This window comes from Rutilus rutilus (assembly GCF_951802725.1).
Source record: "Rutilus rutilus genome assembly, chromosome: 12".
In the NCBI taxonomy this organism is placed as follows: Eukaryota; Metazoa; Chordata; class Actinopteri; order Cypriniformes; family Leuciscidae; genus Rutilus; species Rutilus rutilus.
This window is the reverse complement of record NC_140217.1, coordinates 39,369,241-39,386,775: the sequence shown is the minus strand read 5'-3', so window position 1 is coordinate 39,386,775 and position 17,535 is coordinate 39,369,241. Positions and strand designations below refer to the sequence as shown.

The 17,535-nt window shown below is 42.8% G+C and overlaps 1 protein-coding gene across 2 annotated transcripts in view; it reads left to right on the top strand.

Moving 5' to 3' along the window:
• cdh22 (cadherin 22) overlaps window positions 1-17,535 on the top strand; it is a 201,720-nt gene that overhangs the window by 105,185 nt on the left and 79,000 nt on the right. For both annotated transcript variants that reach the window (XM_084425678.1, XM_084425677.1), the window contains one exon: window positions 11,250-11,544. In XM_084425678.1, the coding sequence (XP_084281804.1) occupies window positions 11,250-11,544 (295 nt within the window). The remainder of the gene's footprint in view (window positions 1-11,249; window positions 11,545-17,535) is intronic.

Sequence of the window (17,535 nt, the reverse complement as noted above, 5' to 3'; positions counted from 1 at the left end):
ATATGAAGCCCCGCCCCCTACACTATAAATAGATGCTGAAGCTGCGGCTGTAATCTGTCACTTATTCACACATTTACTCTTTTCTACATGGTGAATGGCACATCGTGCGCTATAAAGGGGATATGGAATGATTCAGACATCTTTCCATTTAGATGAATGAAGTTTGGTTTCATGTTAGTGTCACGCACGCATGTTGGAAAATAGCAATGTCCTTTCTGTTAACCAAATGCTTTTTAATCTTCACTATTGCTTCAATGCAATTGAACAAGCACGCTGTTATTTGTAACGTAGTGACGTGTGTGTTCAAGTAAGCCAGATATACGCAGATTCTGCGCAATACTCTGTTTTTAATATATCATGATGACTCTCAAGTTGAATGCGCAGAATGCACAGATTTGGCATACACGAACTTCCCCAGCAAAGTGTGTAAACATAATAAGTAACACGCCAAATTGGCTAGTGATTTGACAGCGTTACCCGCCACAGTTGATTTTTACCCGCATTTGGCGGGTGTTAATTTTAAACCCTGGACACCACAGAGCGGATCATATGATCGAGGCGGCACAGACCACAAAACTTATCAGACCCGTTTTGAATTCTGCACAGAATGCTGTATTTTTAAGCGATATGGAGGAGATTATGGATGGTTAGGGATTAGGAGCTTCAACGGCTCTAGCCGAGCTGTGATGTGTAATCGAAACGCTATTGGTTATTTTAAAAGGGGGAGGAGCTGTTCAATATGCCCCGCCCTCTCTTCCTGTTTCAGTTTCAATTACATCAGCACATTGAGTAATGCTGCAAGGCACTTCAGAGGGGCTTTAAAGTTGTGTCCTACTTTGAATGTTTCCTCTTTGTAGTCTCCATTTCATACCCTTTCTTCCTCTTAAGCCTTCCTCGGCGCTCTGTCTGACGGGCCAAAACTCCTGGTTGAAAATGTTTCACAATGTTCATGCAAAATCTCTTTATCCATGAATCGCAATAGTTTAAATGTCAGGGGTGTTTGCAGAATGTGCATGTTGATTGCAGTCTGAAGCTTTATGAATCCATTATTAATGTTTTGATCTTTCACTTGAGAAAGAGTGTTGTGTAGCTAATGAATTTCAACTAAACAAAGGGCCTGTGTCTGCAGATGAGGTTTGCGCTGTCATGACCCCATGTGCAGATGTCTAGGTTGAAGTCTCGGTTGAGAATGTCAAACGTTTTTTGTTTTGCAGTTTGAGCTGAAATGAAAATTGTTTAATTATCCGGCCCTTAAAAATAAATTCATCACAAGCCACGTTGGAAGTTCTCAGTGATTAATGGCATAGAAATGTGGCATCGATAACATCGCTTAACTTTTGCTTGAGATGTTCATAATTACTCTTTTTACAACAAATGCAGGACTTCTGACATAATGTCAGTTATGATTCAAAAGTTTGGGGTCAGTAAGTGACAGTAAAGACATTTAAATTTAATGTTACAAAAGATTATATTCCAAATAAATGCTGTTCTTTTGAACTTCCTATTCATCAAAAGAATCCTGAAAACTAAAATGTGTCACGGTTTCCACAAAAATATGAAGCAGCACAACTGTTTTTAACATAGATGATAATAATCAGAAATGTTTCAGCAAATCATCATATTAGAATGATTTCTGAGTAATGATGCTGAAAATTCTGCTTTAATCACTGGAATACATTACATTTTCCAATATTTTCCAATAGAAAACACTTATTTTAAATTGTAATAATATTTCTGTATTTCATCAAATAAATTCACCCTTGGTGAGCATCAGAGACTTCTTTCAAAAACATTAAAAAATCTTATCGAACCCACACTTTTGAACGGTAGAGTGTTTATGAAATATTCATGCTAAATAAAATATTTGTACCCATTGCAGAGCTCAGTGCAACCCAAGATGCATTCAAATGCTTCAAAACATATTTCAGCACAAGAGTATAGTATAGTATATCCTATAATTTGACTTTTTGACCGGCACGTCTCACTCATTCACATTTGGTCGTGTCGCTGGTGTCACGGTCCATGCACTGCAGTGTCTTCTCTTGCCTCGGCGCTCATCAGAGGTGAGAGATCTGGAGTGTCGGCTCGCTTCCTTCACTGCGACTGCTAGCTAACAGGTTTGCTTTGTTAGTGTTCTGACCCGAGAGGTGGCAGGTCACACAGCCTGGAGCTCAGCTGCTCCGTCAGCCACTTCATGGTACAGTAACAACACTAAAATACCAATTCAGCCTCTAACTGTTTGTCCATGGTAGTCTTTTCCTGGTCTAAATGGTTTACCCAGTTTAAATCGGCAGTGTCTTACTGGTGGCTGGAGGACTGCAAAGTGAGATTTGACTTGATCATATTTAATACACTAATATCTAAGGCCTCTAAATGATCGACATGATGAAAACTGCTAGTAAACCTGTTGCACACTGTGGCAAGCAGGACGAGGCCAAGAGTCGTGAGAGAACGACACGAGGCCGAGGGCCGCGAGAGAACGACTCGAGACCGAGAGCCGCGAGAGAACGACCCGAGGCCGAGAGCCGCGAGAGAACGACTCGAGGCCGAGAGCCGCGAGAGAACGACCCGAGGCCGAGAGCCGCGAGAGAACGACACGAGGCCGAGAGCCGCGAGAGAGCGACACGAGGCCGAGAGCCGCGAGAGAGCGACTCGAGGCAGAGAGCCGCGAGAGAACGACACGAGGCCGAGAGCCGCGAGAGAGCGACTCGAGGCCGAGAGCCGCGAGAGAGCGACTCGAGGCAGAGAGCCGCGAGAGAACGACACGAGGCCGAGAGCCGCGAGAGAGCGACTCGAGGCCGAGAGCCGCGAGAGAGCGACTCGAGGCAGAGAGCCGCGAGAGAACGACACGAGGCCGAGAGCCGCGAGAGAGCGACTCGAGGCAGAGAGCCGCGAGAGAGCGACACGAGTCCGAGAGCCGCGAGAGAGCGGCACGAGGCCGAGAGCCGCGAGAGAACGACTCGAGGCCTAGAGCCGCGAGAGAGCGACTCGAGGCAGAGAGCCGCGAGAGAGCGACACGAGGCCGAGAGCCGCGAGAGAGCGGCACGAGGCCGAGAGCCGCGAGAGAACGACTCGAGGCCGAGAGCCGCGAGAGAGCGACTCGAGGCCGAGAGCCGCGAGAGAGCGACTCGAGGCAGAGAGCCGCGAGAGAGCGACACGAGGCCGAGAGCCGCGAGAGAATGACACGAGTCCGAGAGCCGCGAGAGAGCGACACGAGGCCGAGAGCCGCGAGAGAACGACTCGAGGCCTAGAGCCGCGAGAGAACGACACGAGGCTGAGAACGACTCGAGGCCGAGAGCCGCGAGAGAACGACTCGAGGCCGAGAGCAGAGAGAGAACGACTCGAGGCCGAGAGCCGCGAGAGAACGACACGAGGCTGAGAGCCGCGAGAGAACGACACGAGGCTGAGAACGACTCGAGGCCGAGAGAACGACACGAGGCTGAGAACGACTCGAGGCCGAGAGCCGCGAGAGAACGACTCGAGGCCGAGAGCCGCGAGAGAACGACACGAGGCCTAGAGCCGCGAGAGAACGACTCGAGGCCGAGAGCCGCGAGAGAACGACTCGAGGCCGAGAGCCGCGAGAGAACGACACGAGTCCGAGAGCCGCGAGAGAACGACTCGAGGCCGAGAGCAGAGAGAGAACGACACGAGTCCGAGAGCCACGAGAGAATGACTCGAGGCAGAGAGCCACGAGAGAGCGACACGAGGCCGAGAGCCGCGAGAGAGCGGCACGAGGCCGAGAGCCGCGAGAGAACGACTCGAGGCCGAGAGCCGCGAGAGAGCGACTCGAGGCAGAGAGCCGCGAGAGAGCGACACGAGGCCGAGAGCCGCGAGAGAACGACACGAGTCCGAGAGCCGCGAGAGAGCGACACGAGGCCGAGAGCCGCGAGAGAACGACTCGAGGCCTAGAGCCGCGAGAGAACGACACGAGGCTGAGAACGACTCGAGGCCGAGAGCCGCGAGAGAACGACTCGAGGCCGAGAGCAGAGAGAGAACGACTCGAGGCCGAGAGCCGCGAGAGAACGACACGAGGCTGAGAGCCGCGAGAGAACGACACGAGGCTGAGAACGACTCGAGGCCGAGAGAACGACACGAGGCTGAGAACGACTCGAGGCCGAGAGCCGCGAGAGAACGACTCGAGGCCGAGAGCCGCGAGAGAACGACACGAGGCCTAGAGCCGCGAGAGAACGACTCGAGGCCGAGAGCCGCGAGAGAACGACTCGAGGCCGAGAGCCGCGAGAGAACGACACGAGTCCGAGAGCCGCGAGGGAACGACTCGAGGCCGAGAGCAGAGAGAGAACGACACGAGTCCGAGAGCCATGAGAGAATGACTCGAGGCCGAGAGCAGAGAGAGAACGACACGAGTCTGAGAGCCGCGAGAGAACGACTCGAGGCAGAGAGCCGCGAGAGAACGACACGAGTCTGAGAGCCGCGAGAGAACGACTCGAGGCCGAGAGCAGAGAGAGAACGACACGAGTCTGAGAGCCACGAGAGAACGACTCGAGGCAGAGAGCCGCGAGAGAACGACACGAGTCTGAGAGCCACGAGAGAACGACTCGAGTCCGAGAGCCGCGAGAGAACGACTCGAGGCCGAGAGCAGAGAGAGAACGACACGAGTCCGAGAGCCGCGAGAGAATGACTCGAGGCCGAGAGCAGAGAGAGAACGACACGAGTCTGAGAGCCACGAGAGAACGACTCGAGGCAGAGAGCCGCGAGAGAACGACACGAGTCTGAGAGCCGCGAGAGAACGACTCGAGGCCGAGAGCAGAGAGAGAACGACGCGAGGCCTAGAGCCGCGAGAGAGCGACTCGAGGCAGAGAGCCGCGAGAGAGCGACACGAGGCCGAGAGCCGCGAGAGAGCGGCACGAGGCCGAGAGCCGCGAGAGAACGACTCGAGGCCGAGAGCAGAGAGAGAACGACGCGAGGCCTAGAGCCGCGAGAGAACGACACGAGTCTGAGAGCCGCGAGAGAACGGATGGCGATTGATAATGAAAATCTTGATAATTGATAATGAACACTTACTGGACTGAAGCAACTTAGCTTTAATTAATATATACAAACAAACTTTATTTTTTTTTTTATGTGATTATCAAATATGAGGATTTTGAGGAAGGTTTATTCGTTCATCTCTCAATCATCATTGTATTGCATTGCATTATATGTTTTAAAACTACAGAGCTTTGATCATAAACTAAGCATTTAAATGCATTATTGGCAGATATAGAATGACAACTGATATTTATAAGCATTTTATGTAAGTCTGCAACACTGTTATACAAATGCCATTTATTTGCATTACAATTTCATACTTTTGGCCATATAAATAGCATCATCTGCACTAAATTGCATTTTTACTCAGTTTGTGCCTCTGAATAAAATAAAAGCCTGATGTATCAAATACGATACTGAATAAAAAACACATCTAGTACTTTGTCTAAAGGTTCAATAAAGGTTCAAAAATTCTGACTTATGTTTCAAATGTCAGATTTTACGACAGGTGTATTTTTAATCAACATTTCAACATTATACTGACTCAATGTCAGAATCTGTTTTGAGTCAAATCTACTTTGTGTCATGCTAATTGTGAGTTTTCCATATGTAGTGCTCCAAGTCAGTCACTTATCTCAGATAGAAAGAGCCTAATATGTGGACAGTCGACAGCAAATAATCTCACCAGAGCTGTAGTGTTTCTTATGAAAAGCTCTTTAGATTTTCATCCTACTTGCAGTCTTGCTCAGGCTCGAGGGCTGATGCAAGTGATGCTATTTAGTTGAAGACTAAGTAATGAAGGCAGTATAATCAATATTGTGAATGGCCACCGATGAATCAAAGACTAAATATTTTAGGCAGAGAGGTAGCTAAAGAGGATAAGACCTCCACATGACCTGTGGTTTGACATGTCCTGCTCAGACGAGACCCCGGTCGCACCGTTTACCGCGGTGTGATGTGAGCGCAGATTAAGAACCGCTTCCCGTCTGCCATCCGCCGATAACATCGTTTGTCAGGTAAAAGATGCATTTCACTCCCGCTGTGGCATGTTTATTGTGCGTTCTCATTTCATTAGGGAAAGCAGCGGAGTCAGAGGAAATCCAGGACACTCAGCAGTTCTGTCGTATTATTTTTATGCACATAATTGGGGGAACAGATGTTGATGTTGATCATATGATCTCAATATGCGCTAATGCACACAAAAGACTCCAGGAGCGTTCTTTGAACAAACTCTCCCTGTGAACAGACAGGGAGAAATAGTTTTTTTTAATCCTCCAGCTCTTGAGATATTGCCCAGCTTTCTTTGTCTTCCTGTTAGAGAGTTTTTTTTATTTCATTTTTTTATTACTGCTGAAATATTGATACGCCAAAAAAGAGGATAGTTTCAAGTGCATGTTTTATTCGACCGAGGGTGGGATTTGAAATGAGGAAAGAGACGGAAAAGAATGCAATATTGTAGGCCGGCTTGCGTTATTCCCATGTTTTACGACAAATACCTAATGAAAATCCCCACGGGGGTGATAGAAGCTGCTATTTAATTAAGGCTTTATAAAATATTTAACACGCTGATGATGGAGAGGGTGATTTCGCTCTGTCCACTGCTGTTTTGCAGATTTTGCCAGGCTACAGACAGAGGCACATTATAATGGGAAACAGAGACTGAAGCTAAAGAAATCCCACAATGATCCAGTCGACGGAGCATTACAACACTGCAGTGCAGAAACCTCTGCATCTCAATAGATCACCTCAAACCTTTACTGAAAAACAACACATCTTAATGCCTCCTGTCATCTGATTTAGAGATTAAAAAGCCTTTTAGTCAAAACGTCCTCCTTCAGCTCGTGCGTCACGTGTCTTTTTTTGCTGTGAAATCATTACTGATTTTTATAAAGTAAATGTAAGAATCATTTCTACATTGTTGGTAATACTTCAAGATGAACTCTTACTGAAGTAACTTGGGTTCAGATTGATTATCCATGCATCATTTTTTATCAAGTATCAAATATGATCATCAGGCTTCTGAGGAGGGTTTATTTGTTCATCTCTCAGTCTCAATCATCATTGCATTGTAAGTTTTAAAGGGTAACTCTCGCCAAAATCGAACCTAGGCTCTTTTTGTTAATCTACCCGAGTCAAACTTTCGTGGAAAAGCATAATTAAAATGGAAACGCCCCTTTTAAGATTGACAGTATATTCGTTTTAGCTCAAAATGCCTTCGTTTTAGCTCAAAATGCCTTTTGAATGGGAGTGCTTGTGACACGACTATGATATTTTTAAAACACTAAGAAGGCTCGACACAACATGAAACTGTGCTGGAAGTATCACCAGGGGCTCTACACATGAACTCCAGCATTGAGAACATTGTTTGTGTACACAAAGTTTACTAAAAAGAAAAGTTTTGTACGACTCACTTTATCAGTTAGTGTTTCCGTCGGCTGTAATTTTGTCAGTCAAAAGTAGTCGATCTCCGAACGCAACGTGATGAACTGACTCCATATGAGGAAATGTCATGAACTTGCAATTTCAATGAAAAGCATGATAACTTTCCGTGAAATTATCCGTGAATTTATGTGGAAACAAGCTTTAGGAGCTTTCCATCTGTACGCTCCTCATGTTATGTTGCATTCGGAGATCGACTAGTTTTGACTGACAAAATGACAGCCACTGGAAACACTAAAGCCTGTTTTATACTTCTGCGTCGAACTGCCGCCGTAGCTACGTCGTAGGCTGTGTGTAGCGCGCGTACCCTTCGGCGTACCCTGACGTGCACCTCTCCAAAAATGTAACAACGCGTCAATTCTACGCGGACACAAGCGCTGTGATTGGTCTGCCAGAACCCCTCCCTCGGGGTTTCATGCTCCCCAGGTGCGCGTCAACGCGGACAATGACACAGAAGTATAAATTAAAACCAACACGTTGCCTACGGCGTATAGGCTCCGGCGTATGTCCGACGCAGAAGTATAATGAGGCCTTAACTGATAAAGTGTTAACTTAAAAGTGCCGTTTCCATTCTAATTATGCTTTTACACGAAAGTTTGACTCGGGTAGATTAACAAAAAGAGCCTTTTGGCGAGAGTTACGCTTTAAAACTACAGAGCTTTGATCATAAAACAAAGCATTTAAATATCATCTTAAGACATTACAGGCAGATATAGAGTGACGACTGATATTAAGATGCATTTTATGTACTGTAAGTGCTTTGTTATACTGTTTTTAAGACCTCATTGATTTACATTACACGCTATCTGAAGTTCATCTTACTTTTTGGCTGTATAAACATCATAATCTCCACTAAAAAAAAGAAAAGAAAAGATTTGTTGCTGGTTTGATCTGCTTTAGCAAGTCTGACAGTTTTCACCTCTCTGAAAATCCTATGAAATGTAGAGGTGATTTCTTGAGATTTATTTCTTTTCTTTTGTTTGTCGGACCCCATGATGGCTCTAAACTGCACTTGCAGGCCTGGGTTTAGAAATACGTCTCCCTTTAAACACAGTGAGCCTCCGGCTGGCTGTGTGTCTAAAAACCTTCACCTCCCCAAAGCAGCGATTCTTGAACTGACTGCCATCATTACTGATCCATAGATGAAGGGAATATAGTCCAACAAAAAGTCATTACTTGGGTGAAATACGCTTAAACAAACTTAGATGGCATTAGACCGTAAACTGAACCACACAATTAGCCAGTTAAAGTGGTGTTCGCAACCCATTTCACTTCTGTAATGTGATATTTTAGTGTGAAATAGGATGTTTAATAGGGAATAAATGCAGGGATGTACAGACTTGAATTTATGCATCATGAGTTTGTCTGTTGTGTCTCTCTCTTTTCAAACAAGTTCAAAGTTTATCTTGACAAACTTTGCATTTCTAGTTAAAAAAAAAAATAGAGTAGACATTGAATTAGAATTGAATGGTTCTGAACAACCCTGATGTGCTCTGACGAATCACCAGGAACACACTTGCAGGAACAAGCATTCGGGAAGTAAATAAGGGTATTTCTTTTTTGACTTTGTAACATTTTTAGGACTGGCTCTTTCCAGATTATTTTGTAAATGATGAAATGCATTTGGTCAGGCTTTGTAGTGAATATCCGGTATGTCTTCCGTACATCTGTTGCCATAGTAATGACTCAATGAGATGCCAAGAGGCTTCAGCTACAGCTAGAGGAGCTGTCAGTGTGGAAAGAGAGGATGGAAAACTGGGAATTTTGCCTTTCAACGTGGCAACTCGCCACACTGATGAACTCACGAGGAAACACAACGATGAATCACTGTATTTTACACATGGATATGATGTGTTCTCAAACATTCACTCATCCAGTCATTCACTCGTTCACTCGTTTGCTTAGCTTTTTTTTTTTTTTTCGAACAGTGTTTACTGTTTGCCTTTCTGCACATGAGGATCTGAATCACAGCTGAGGATGTTTAATAATACAGTATATTCTAAGATAAATGTATTATTTCTTTTTATTTCTAAAAACATTATACCTTAAATGCCTTAAAGCAACACTATGTAGTTTTTCAACCTTCATAATATATTTCCAAGACCCTTGTGATGGTACATCGACTTACAATAGGTTGAATGACAGGTCTGCCATAGCCTGACGGGGTCTGTATCGCTTTTACTGGCACTACGTAAGTTCGGGGTTCGGGTAGTAACCCGAGCACAAAAAGAACTACAAAATTCGACTGCTTTACGGCATACGTCACTTCCCCCACCACTTCCTCAAATTTGGACGTGAGAGGCCAACCAGCGTTTGTTTTCCGGCTTTCGTGCGTATGTTTTTGTCATGGCCAAAGCAGCAACGGACAAACAAAAAAAAAGTCAGAAGTAAGCCTATGTCTAAACGGCGTGTACAAGTTTGGTAGGATACATTCTTGCAAGTAAATAATACATGATTAGACGGACAAAATTATCTTTTAGGCTAAGTAGCCTAATGACTGCAGGCTGATAGTCATGTTTGTTTATTTATTTTTCTGGTGAAAGTGTCTTGCCTCAGGCTATAATGCAAATCCATTTTTCAACTTTGCAGATTCATCTATGGTAGCTTGATATTATAATATTGACGATATATGGCTATTACCTACCACACAAACATTGAATTGAATTAGCATTCTGTAAAACAGTAGCCAATAGGCTACTATAATGACGCTGGCTTGCAAACGTGAGCTATGCGATCTTTTGGCGTTTGTAAAAAATAAAACCCATGAAATTATATTCATATGACATGCTGAAATATATGCCACTGTACCTGGGATGAAGACATTTCACACGCAACGCAGGCAGTCTGCCCAAGACGTGAGAACTCCTGCAGAGTTCGGGGTGCTTGTCAACAAATGCACGTGTATCCCCTGATGTTACCATGACAGATTTTACGACCGCAGTACAAGACAATACTGTTTCCCAACTGTAGGGGGACCCCGAGAGCAAAAGATACTTGGTGTTGCTTTAATATGCAATGTTTTAAATTGACATTTTAATTTAATTGATATGTTAATTATTGCAAAATATTAGAATATTTTATTATACAGTTCAATATTCATTCAATTTAATAAAAATAAAGTATTAAATAAAAAAAATTAAATAAAAAAAAACTATTGCTTATATTTAAAAAAATGTCCTATAGTTTTATGATGGAAGAGCACGTTTTCTTATGCTCAATGTTTTCATAGAATTTATTCTTTCATTAATATCACTATTTTATTAATGATAATAATTGAATGATTGCATTCATTATTATGTTTAAAGTAAAAAATATATCTATATTAATATTATAAATATATTTAATATATAATATTAATATGTTCTATCTATCTATCTATCTATCTATCTATCTATCTATCTATCTATCTATCTATCTATCTATCTATCTATCTATCTATCTATCTATCTATCTTTCTATCTATCTATCTATCTATCCATTTATCCATCCATCCATCCATCCATCCATCTATCTATACTCCATCCATCCATCCATCCATCCATCCATCTATCTATCTATACTCCATCCATCCATCCATCCATCTATCCAACAAAATATGTCAGATATTAATTATGATTTTTCTTCATGTTTTGCATCTTGTGTTTGACTACTGAAATCCCCCCCAGGTGTTTACTTTCTTTGCATTGTAATTCAGTAAATGTCTTTCCTCGCCATTCCAATTCAAATGCCGGTTCAGTGTTTGAGATAGTTCCCTTGAACAACAGCACTCCACACCCACTTCACACACACTCAGGATGTGTCCTCTGTGCTTTAATCAACAGATCCATTCCGACTCGGATGAAGGGGACGGCTCTATTAAGTACACTATCTCTGGAGAGGGAGCAGGCACTATATTCATCATCGACGAGGTCACCGGTGACATTCACGCCACGGAGAGATTAGACCGCGAAGAGAAGACCTTCTACACCCTGCGAGCTCAAGCACGAGACCGTCTGACGGACGGGCCGCTTGAACCCGAGTCGGAGTTCGTCATCAAAGTCCAGGACATCAACGACAGCGAGCCCAAGTTTCTGGAAGGACCCTACATCGGAAGTGTGGCAGAACTCTCTCCTATCGGTAAGATGTTTTACAGTTAAGAACAGTTTTACACTGGATTTACATGCGGACCTGTTGCTTTTTAAATACTGGTATTTGAGTTTGGAATCATTTTAGAGATTTTTGAAAGAAGTCTCTTCTGCTCATCAAGGATGCATTTATTTGATCAAAACTACAGTAATACTGTTATATATTATTACAATTTAATATAAGTGTTTTATATGTGAATATACAGTAAAGTGTAATTTATTCCTGTGATCAAAGCTGAATATTCAGCATCATTACTCCAGTCTTCAGTGTCACATGATCCTCCAGAAATCATTCTGATATGATAAGTTAGTGTTTAATTATTATCAGTCATTTTCAGTGCTCAATTATTATTATTTTTTTTTGTGGAAACCTTGATTTTTCAGGATTTTTTGGATGAATAGAAAGTTCAAAAGAACAGCATTTATTTAAAATAGAAATATTGTGTAACATTCAAAATATATATTTTTTAATTTAAGGCATCCTTATTGAATTAAGGTATTAATTTCTATAAAAATATTTCTAAAGATAATACTTATCCCAAACTTTTGAATGGAAGTGCTGTTTCGTCTATCAAAAGCATAAAAATAATAATAAAATGTTTCAAACTTTTGACCGCTAGTGTATATTTCAATATTGTGTGTTCGATCAGATCTGCGTTATTTTTCTATCATTGATATAATGTTATAGTTTTTGGTAATATTTTCAATTATATTTCATTTTCAGATTTTCTATTTTAATTTTATTTAAAATTTTAGCAATTTAGTTTAGTTTGTTTTTTCAATATTTCTATATAGTTTTTTATAAAGTTTTAGATTGTAGTTTATTTAGTTTTAGTTATTTTAGTACTTCAGTAACTTCAGCTATATGAAAATGATATATTTTTAGTTGATGTTTCTTTTATTTCAGGCAATGTCTTTTTATGGTTTCCATTCATGGTTCAGATCACAATTCATAATGCACTGTGTTTTGCATCCTCAGCGTTGTTGCACAAGGCCCAATAAAGAGGCGTTGTAAAAAAAGTTCCATTGTAGTACCATAGTACTTTTGTAAGTATATAAATGTACATGCACATGTCAAAAGTACCACGGTATTGCCATCGGATACCGTGCATGAACTGGCACTGTATTTTGTATTATTCCCAGTGTGTTTGGTGTCAGCTGCGCCTCAAAGCTCTTGTGTGCGTGTTTGCGGATATAAAAGATTTTTAAATGCAGGTTACAATAATGTAATCACTGCAGCGCTGCACGGCTGTGAACTTCCTGATTGAAATTAATTCCTGCTTCCTCAGCACATCGGGAGAGAGAGAGAGAGAGAGAGAGAGAGAGAGAGAGAGAGAGAGAGAGAGTGTCCTTCGTTCCCTGTGGGGTTCTCCACCTTTCAGTCAAATTATACATTAAAGAAGTGTGGACTTCATGTTTTATACATTGAACAGCAGCGAGTGTAATGAAATAACGGCTCTGCTTAGTCAAGCATTTCCTGATGTTTTCTGCTTGTGTTTGTGCTGGACAGAACTGCTCTAATGGGCTTATTGTTAGAGCCTCAGGAATAAGGTCAGTGTTACTCGGCCAAACTAACTCACCGTTTTCATTTAGGTGCGTGAAAAATTTGGTTCATAATAAGTTTCTGAGAACTTATTTAAATATTATTTATTGCACATACAAATATGCTAATATCGTTTGAAGCTATATGTGTCAAACAATATAAAATAGATAGTTATGGAGTTACCTTGCTTGTTAGCAAAATAATGGTTATTTTATATATTTGATATGTTATAAAATGTATACATTGTGTGTGTGTGTGTGTGTGTGTGTGTGTGTGTGTGTGTGTGTGTGTGTGTGTGTGTGAGAGAGAGAGAGAGAGTGTGTGTGTGTGTGTGTGTGAGAGAGAGAGAGAGAGAGAGTCTGAGTGTGTGTGAGAGAATGTGAGTGTTTCTCTGTGTATGTGTCAAATGTGTGTCTGTGTGTGTATATTTGTGAGTGTGTGTGTGCGTGACTATGTGCCTGTGTGTGTGAGTGAGTGTGAGAGCGTGTGTGTGTGTGTGTGTATGCGTGAGTGTGTACGTCTGAGAGTGTGTTTGTGTGTGTGTGTGTGTGTGTGTGTGTGTGTGTGTGTGTCAGTGTGTGTGTGTCTGTGTGTGTGAGAGAGAGAGTGTGTGTGTGTGAGAGAGAGAGAGAGAGAGAGTGTGTGTGTGTGTGTGTGTGATTTTTGATTTTACGCACAGCACTCATTGTTATGTGTTTGATAACATCCATCAAACTAGCCTTTAAACAGGCGATACATAGCGGTAAAATTTACAAACACCGCCGGCAAGTCCTGGATTCTACCCTAGAACATCTACCGTCGGCCTGCAACATTTTATCTACTGAGTTCACGGATTTTGAACGATTGCTGACAGAAAATGAATGGATACATTTCCAGTATCACGAAAGACAATTTAGGAAAGGCCTGGATACAAAGTGTTTACAAGAAAAACAAAACTTTGTACTCACCGGAGATTTCAGGAAGTGGTCAAAGTTGTTTACAGTTCTCAATGGGGCCTTCTTCAAAACCGGACTATTTTCCACAAAACGCACAGATGGAGGACAACTTGGACTACCGTTACTCAAGTATGTAGTGCGGATTTTAAGGACTTTACCACTTGATGATTATGCGCGATCCAAATCAAACCCTGTTGCAAACCCGGCCGATTGGATCGAAAAACAACTGCGGTACGTGCGCGAGGTAATACAACCAGCTATTGCGTCTGCCAGACAACAGCACCAGAGAAACCCTCAAAAGGTAGGAAAAAACAAACTAACCTATCTATGGCAGCACCGTAGAGCAAAGGCGATTGACATTATCCTAAATGACTGCATGTTTCCCACACCACCGTTAGATACTGGTAACACCGAGCGAGTGTACAGCTATTATCGGAAAAAATGTCAGTCTGATCCAACTACTATCGCGCTTGAATTACCGCCGTGGAATGATGACTTAGACAACATAATGACTGAGTCGCCGCCACCGACATCGGCGTTTACAATAGAAGAGATTGAGAAAGTAATTTTAGATCTGCCCAATAACAAAGCTAGTGGTTCAGATGGGGTTACCTACGAGAATCTTAAAGCCACAAAGCAAACATCTTGCTACATATTGAAAAGCATATTTAACACCTGTTTGATTAATGGCAAAGTCCCTAGTTCATGGAAGGGAGCACTCATTCATAGAATACCGAAGAAAGACAATGTACCAGAAGATCCCTCAACATGGAGGGACATCTCTCTATTGCCATCTGTATACAAAGTCTTTATGAAGTGTCTGCTTTCAAGAATATTACCTTGGCTGGTTGATGCTGGAATTCTGTCTAACAAACAAAAAGCTTATATTGAGCGACAAGGCATGAATGAACATGTTTTTTGCTTAAAAACTGCCATTGACGATTTTAAGCATGAATCTGCTAAGCTGTACATTGCCTTCCTTGACTTCAGAGATGCCTTTGGCACATTGCCTCATAGAGTCATGATTGATGCATTGGAAGACATACAGCTCCCTAAGATCTTTGTGGACATAATAAAAGATGTATATTGTGATTCTTACGTACAAGTGATCTGTGGAAAAGACCTCACCAGACCAATACCACTGGAGGTCGGAATCAAAACTGGTTGTCCATGGAGTGCTGTGAACTTTATCATTGCAATAAATCAGTGGCTAAAATGGCTCTGTGCACATGCCCCGCCCCACGTCCTGTCACCGAACCCAGTCCAGGGCTATGCTGATGATGTGGTCATTGCATCCCGAGATGAAGGCGTGATTAAAAACATGTTGTCATGTACTGATAGATTCCTGACATGGTCTGGCTTACAAGTAAAGCACAGTAAATGTGCAGTTTTCTATGAGAGGAGGAGCGGTGGCAACCGTTGGTATAGATCCAGGGCAGACCAACCCCCCTCCTTTACCATCTTAGACCAGCCACTCAGAGTGTACACTAGACACGAGACCTACAGCTATCTGGGTCACAAGTTTAACATCGCCGGAGAGTGGAGTCTGCAAGTGACTGACATGGCACATCAGTTTATGACCAGACTGGATCTCATTGATGCTTCACCTCTTCCTGTTACTCTAAAAGTGCAAGCAATAAGAGACATAGCATTTTCTAAGATTCAACATCTTTTTGCAAATGTCCATATTCCGCAAAAAGTATTGCGTGAAATGGACAACAAAACCGTAAGCGTGATTAGGAAATGGCTTTGTCTCAACACACATTCTACAAGATGTTTAATTTTTCAGAAAAGACAGGACGGGGGGCTTGGAGTTCCACACTGCATGTGGGAGTACACCGCCACAAGACAGTCCCACCTCACCAACATGCTGAACTGTGATGATGCCAGCGTGAGGCAGATGGCCAGGGCATCTTTATTGCTGGACTTTAAAAAACGGAAGGTGCTGCACGCATGCGGCGGAGAAGACAGCTTCCTGGGCTTTAAAAGAAAGACAAATGGAAAGCTGGATGGACGGGCACAGGGATTTGGTGTGTCATCAGACTGGCCAGACTTAAATGACTTATGCTGGAGAACAGGCACTAACCTGAAGTGGACCTCTCAATGTCGACCTGTGGATGTCTCTGATGCAGTCGTAGAGGACTCATCTGTCATCGTGGAAGCCAGACTGCACCATACCAACACTGTTCTCCTGCTCCAGCCTAGAACATCAAGGCAGACTCTCTTGTCTATTCAAAGAGCTCAAAATATGGAGTACTGGTCCAGTCTGAAACTCCAGGGAAAGTTAGCAAAACTGCCCTGCGCGGACCACTCTGTGTCACACACCATCTACAGCAATGCCACCATCAGTGATGAGATCCTCACCTTCTGCGTAAAAGCACGTCTGCAGGTTCTTCCTACAAAATACAACTTATCAGTGTGGTTTCCTTCCACCCATTCGCCCCTCTGCATGCTGCATGCCCCCCCTCAACACCTGGAGTCAGTGGCCCACATCATGAACAGTTGTTCATCACTTAAAGGACTATATATTGCCAGACACGACAGACTTGTGGACCTCATTGCTGCTCAGGTCCCCTGTGTGGGTGATGAGCAGATCTTTAAACACACTACTGTACAGTCTGAATGGTTTAACTCACCTGCAAACACTTTTTCAGGAATTGCTAATACACCCGATATTGTTAAAATCTCTCAGAATGGAAAAAAAGTTACACTATTTGAAGTTTCATGTGCATTTGACTTGTTTATGGAGGATTCTTACTGCTCTAAGATTCTAAAATATCAGTCATTGGTATCGATCATTGAGAACTTTGGATACAAATGCCAGCTTATTGTACTGGTGTTTGGTAGTCTAGGTCATGTACACAGGCTGGCGATCCGTGGACTTTGCATTGGGGGGATTTCTAAAACAAGGGCCAAACACTTGGCAAAGTACTGTTCAATCTCAGCAACTATAGGGAGCATGTTTGTATGGAAGAGGCGATGTTTCCTGTACCCTTAGAACAGGTTTAATCCATAACAATGTGCTGATTTGTTTTAATCTGTTGGATTATTTAAAAAATTTGATTCCTAATGAAATTTGACTTGTAATGTGGGATCAAATAAAGTATATAAAATGTCAGTGTGTGTGTGTCTGTGTGTGTGAGAGAGAGAGTGTGTGTGTGTGAGAGAGAGAGAGAGAGAGAGTGTGTGTGTGTGTGTGTGTGTGTGTGTGTGTGAGAGAGAGAGAGAGAGTCTGAGTGTGTTTGAGAGAATGTGAGTGTTTTTCTGTGTATGTGTCAAATGTGTGTGTGTGTATATTTGTGAGTGTGTGTGTGTGAGTGTACCTGTGAAAAGTTTGTAATAATTCAGATTGTTCTGCTATATTCAGTCTCTTCTGCTCACCAAGGCTGAATTTATCTGATCAAAAATACAGTAGGCACAATTTATTATCGCTTGCAAAACTAATTTCAAACATTTAACCGGACAAATGTGTACAAACTTTTAATTGGTTGTGTGTGTGTGTGTG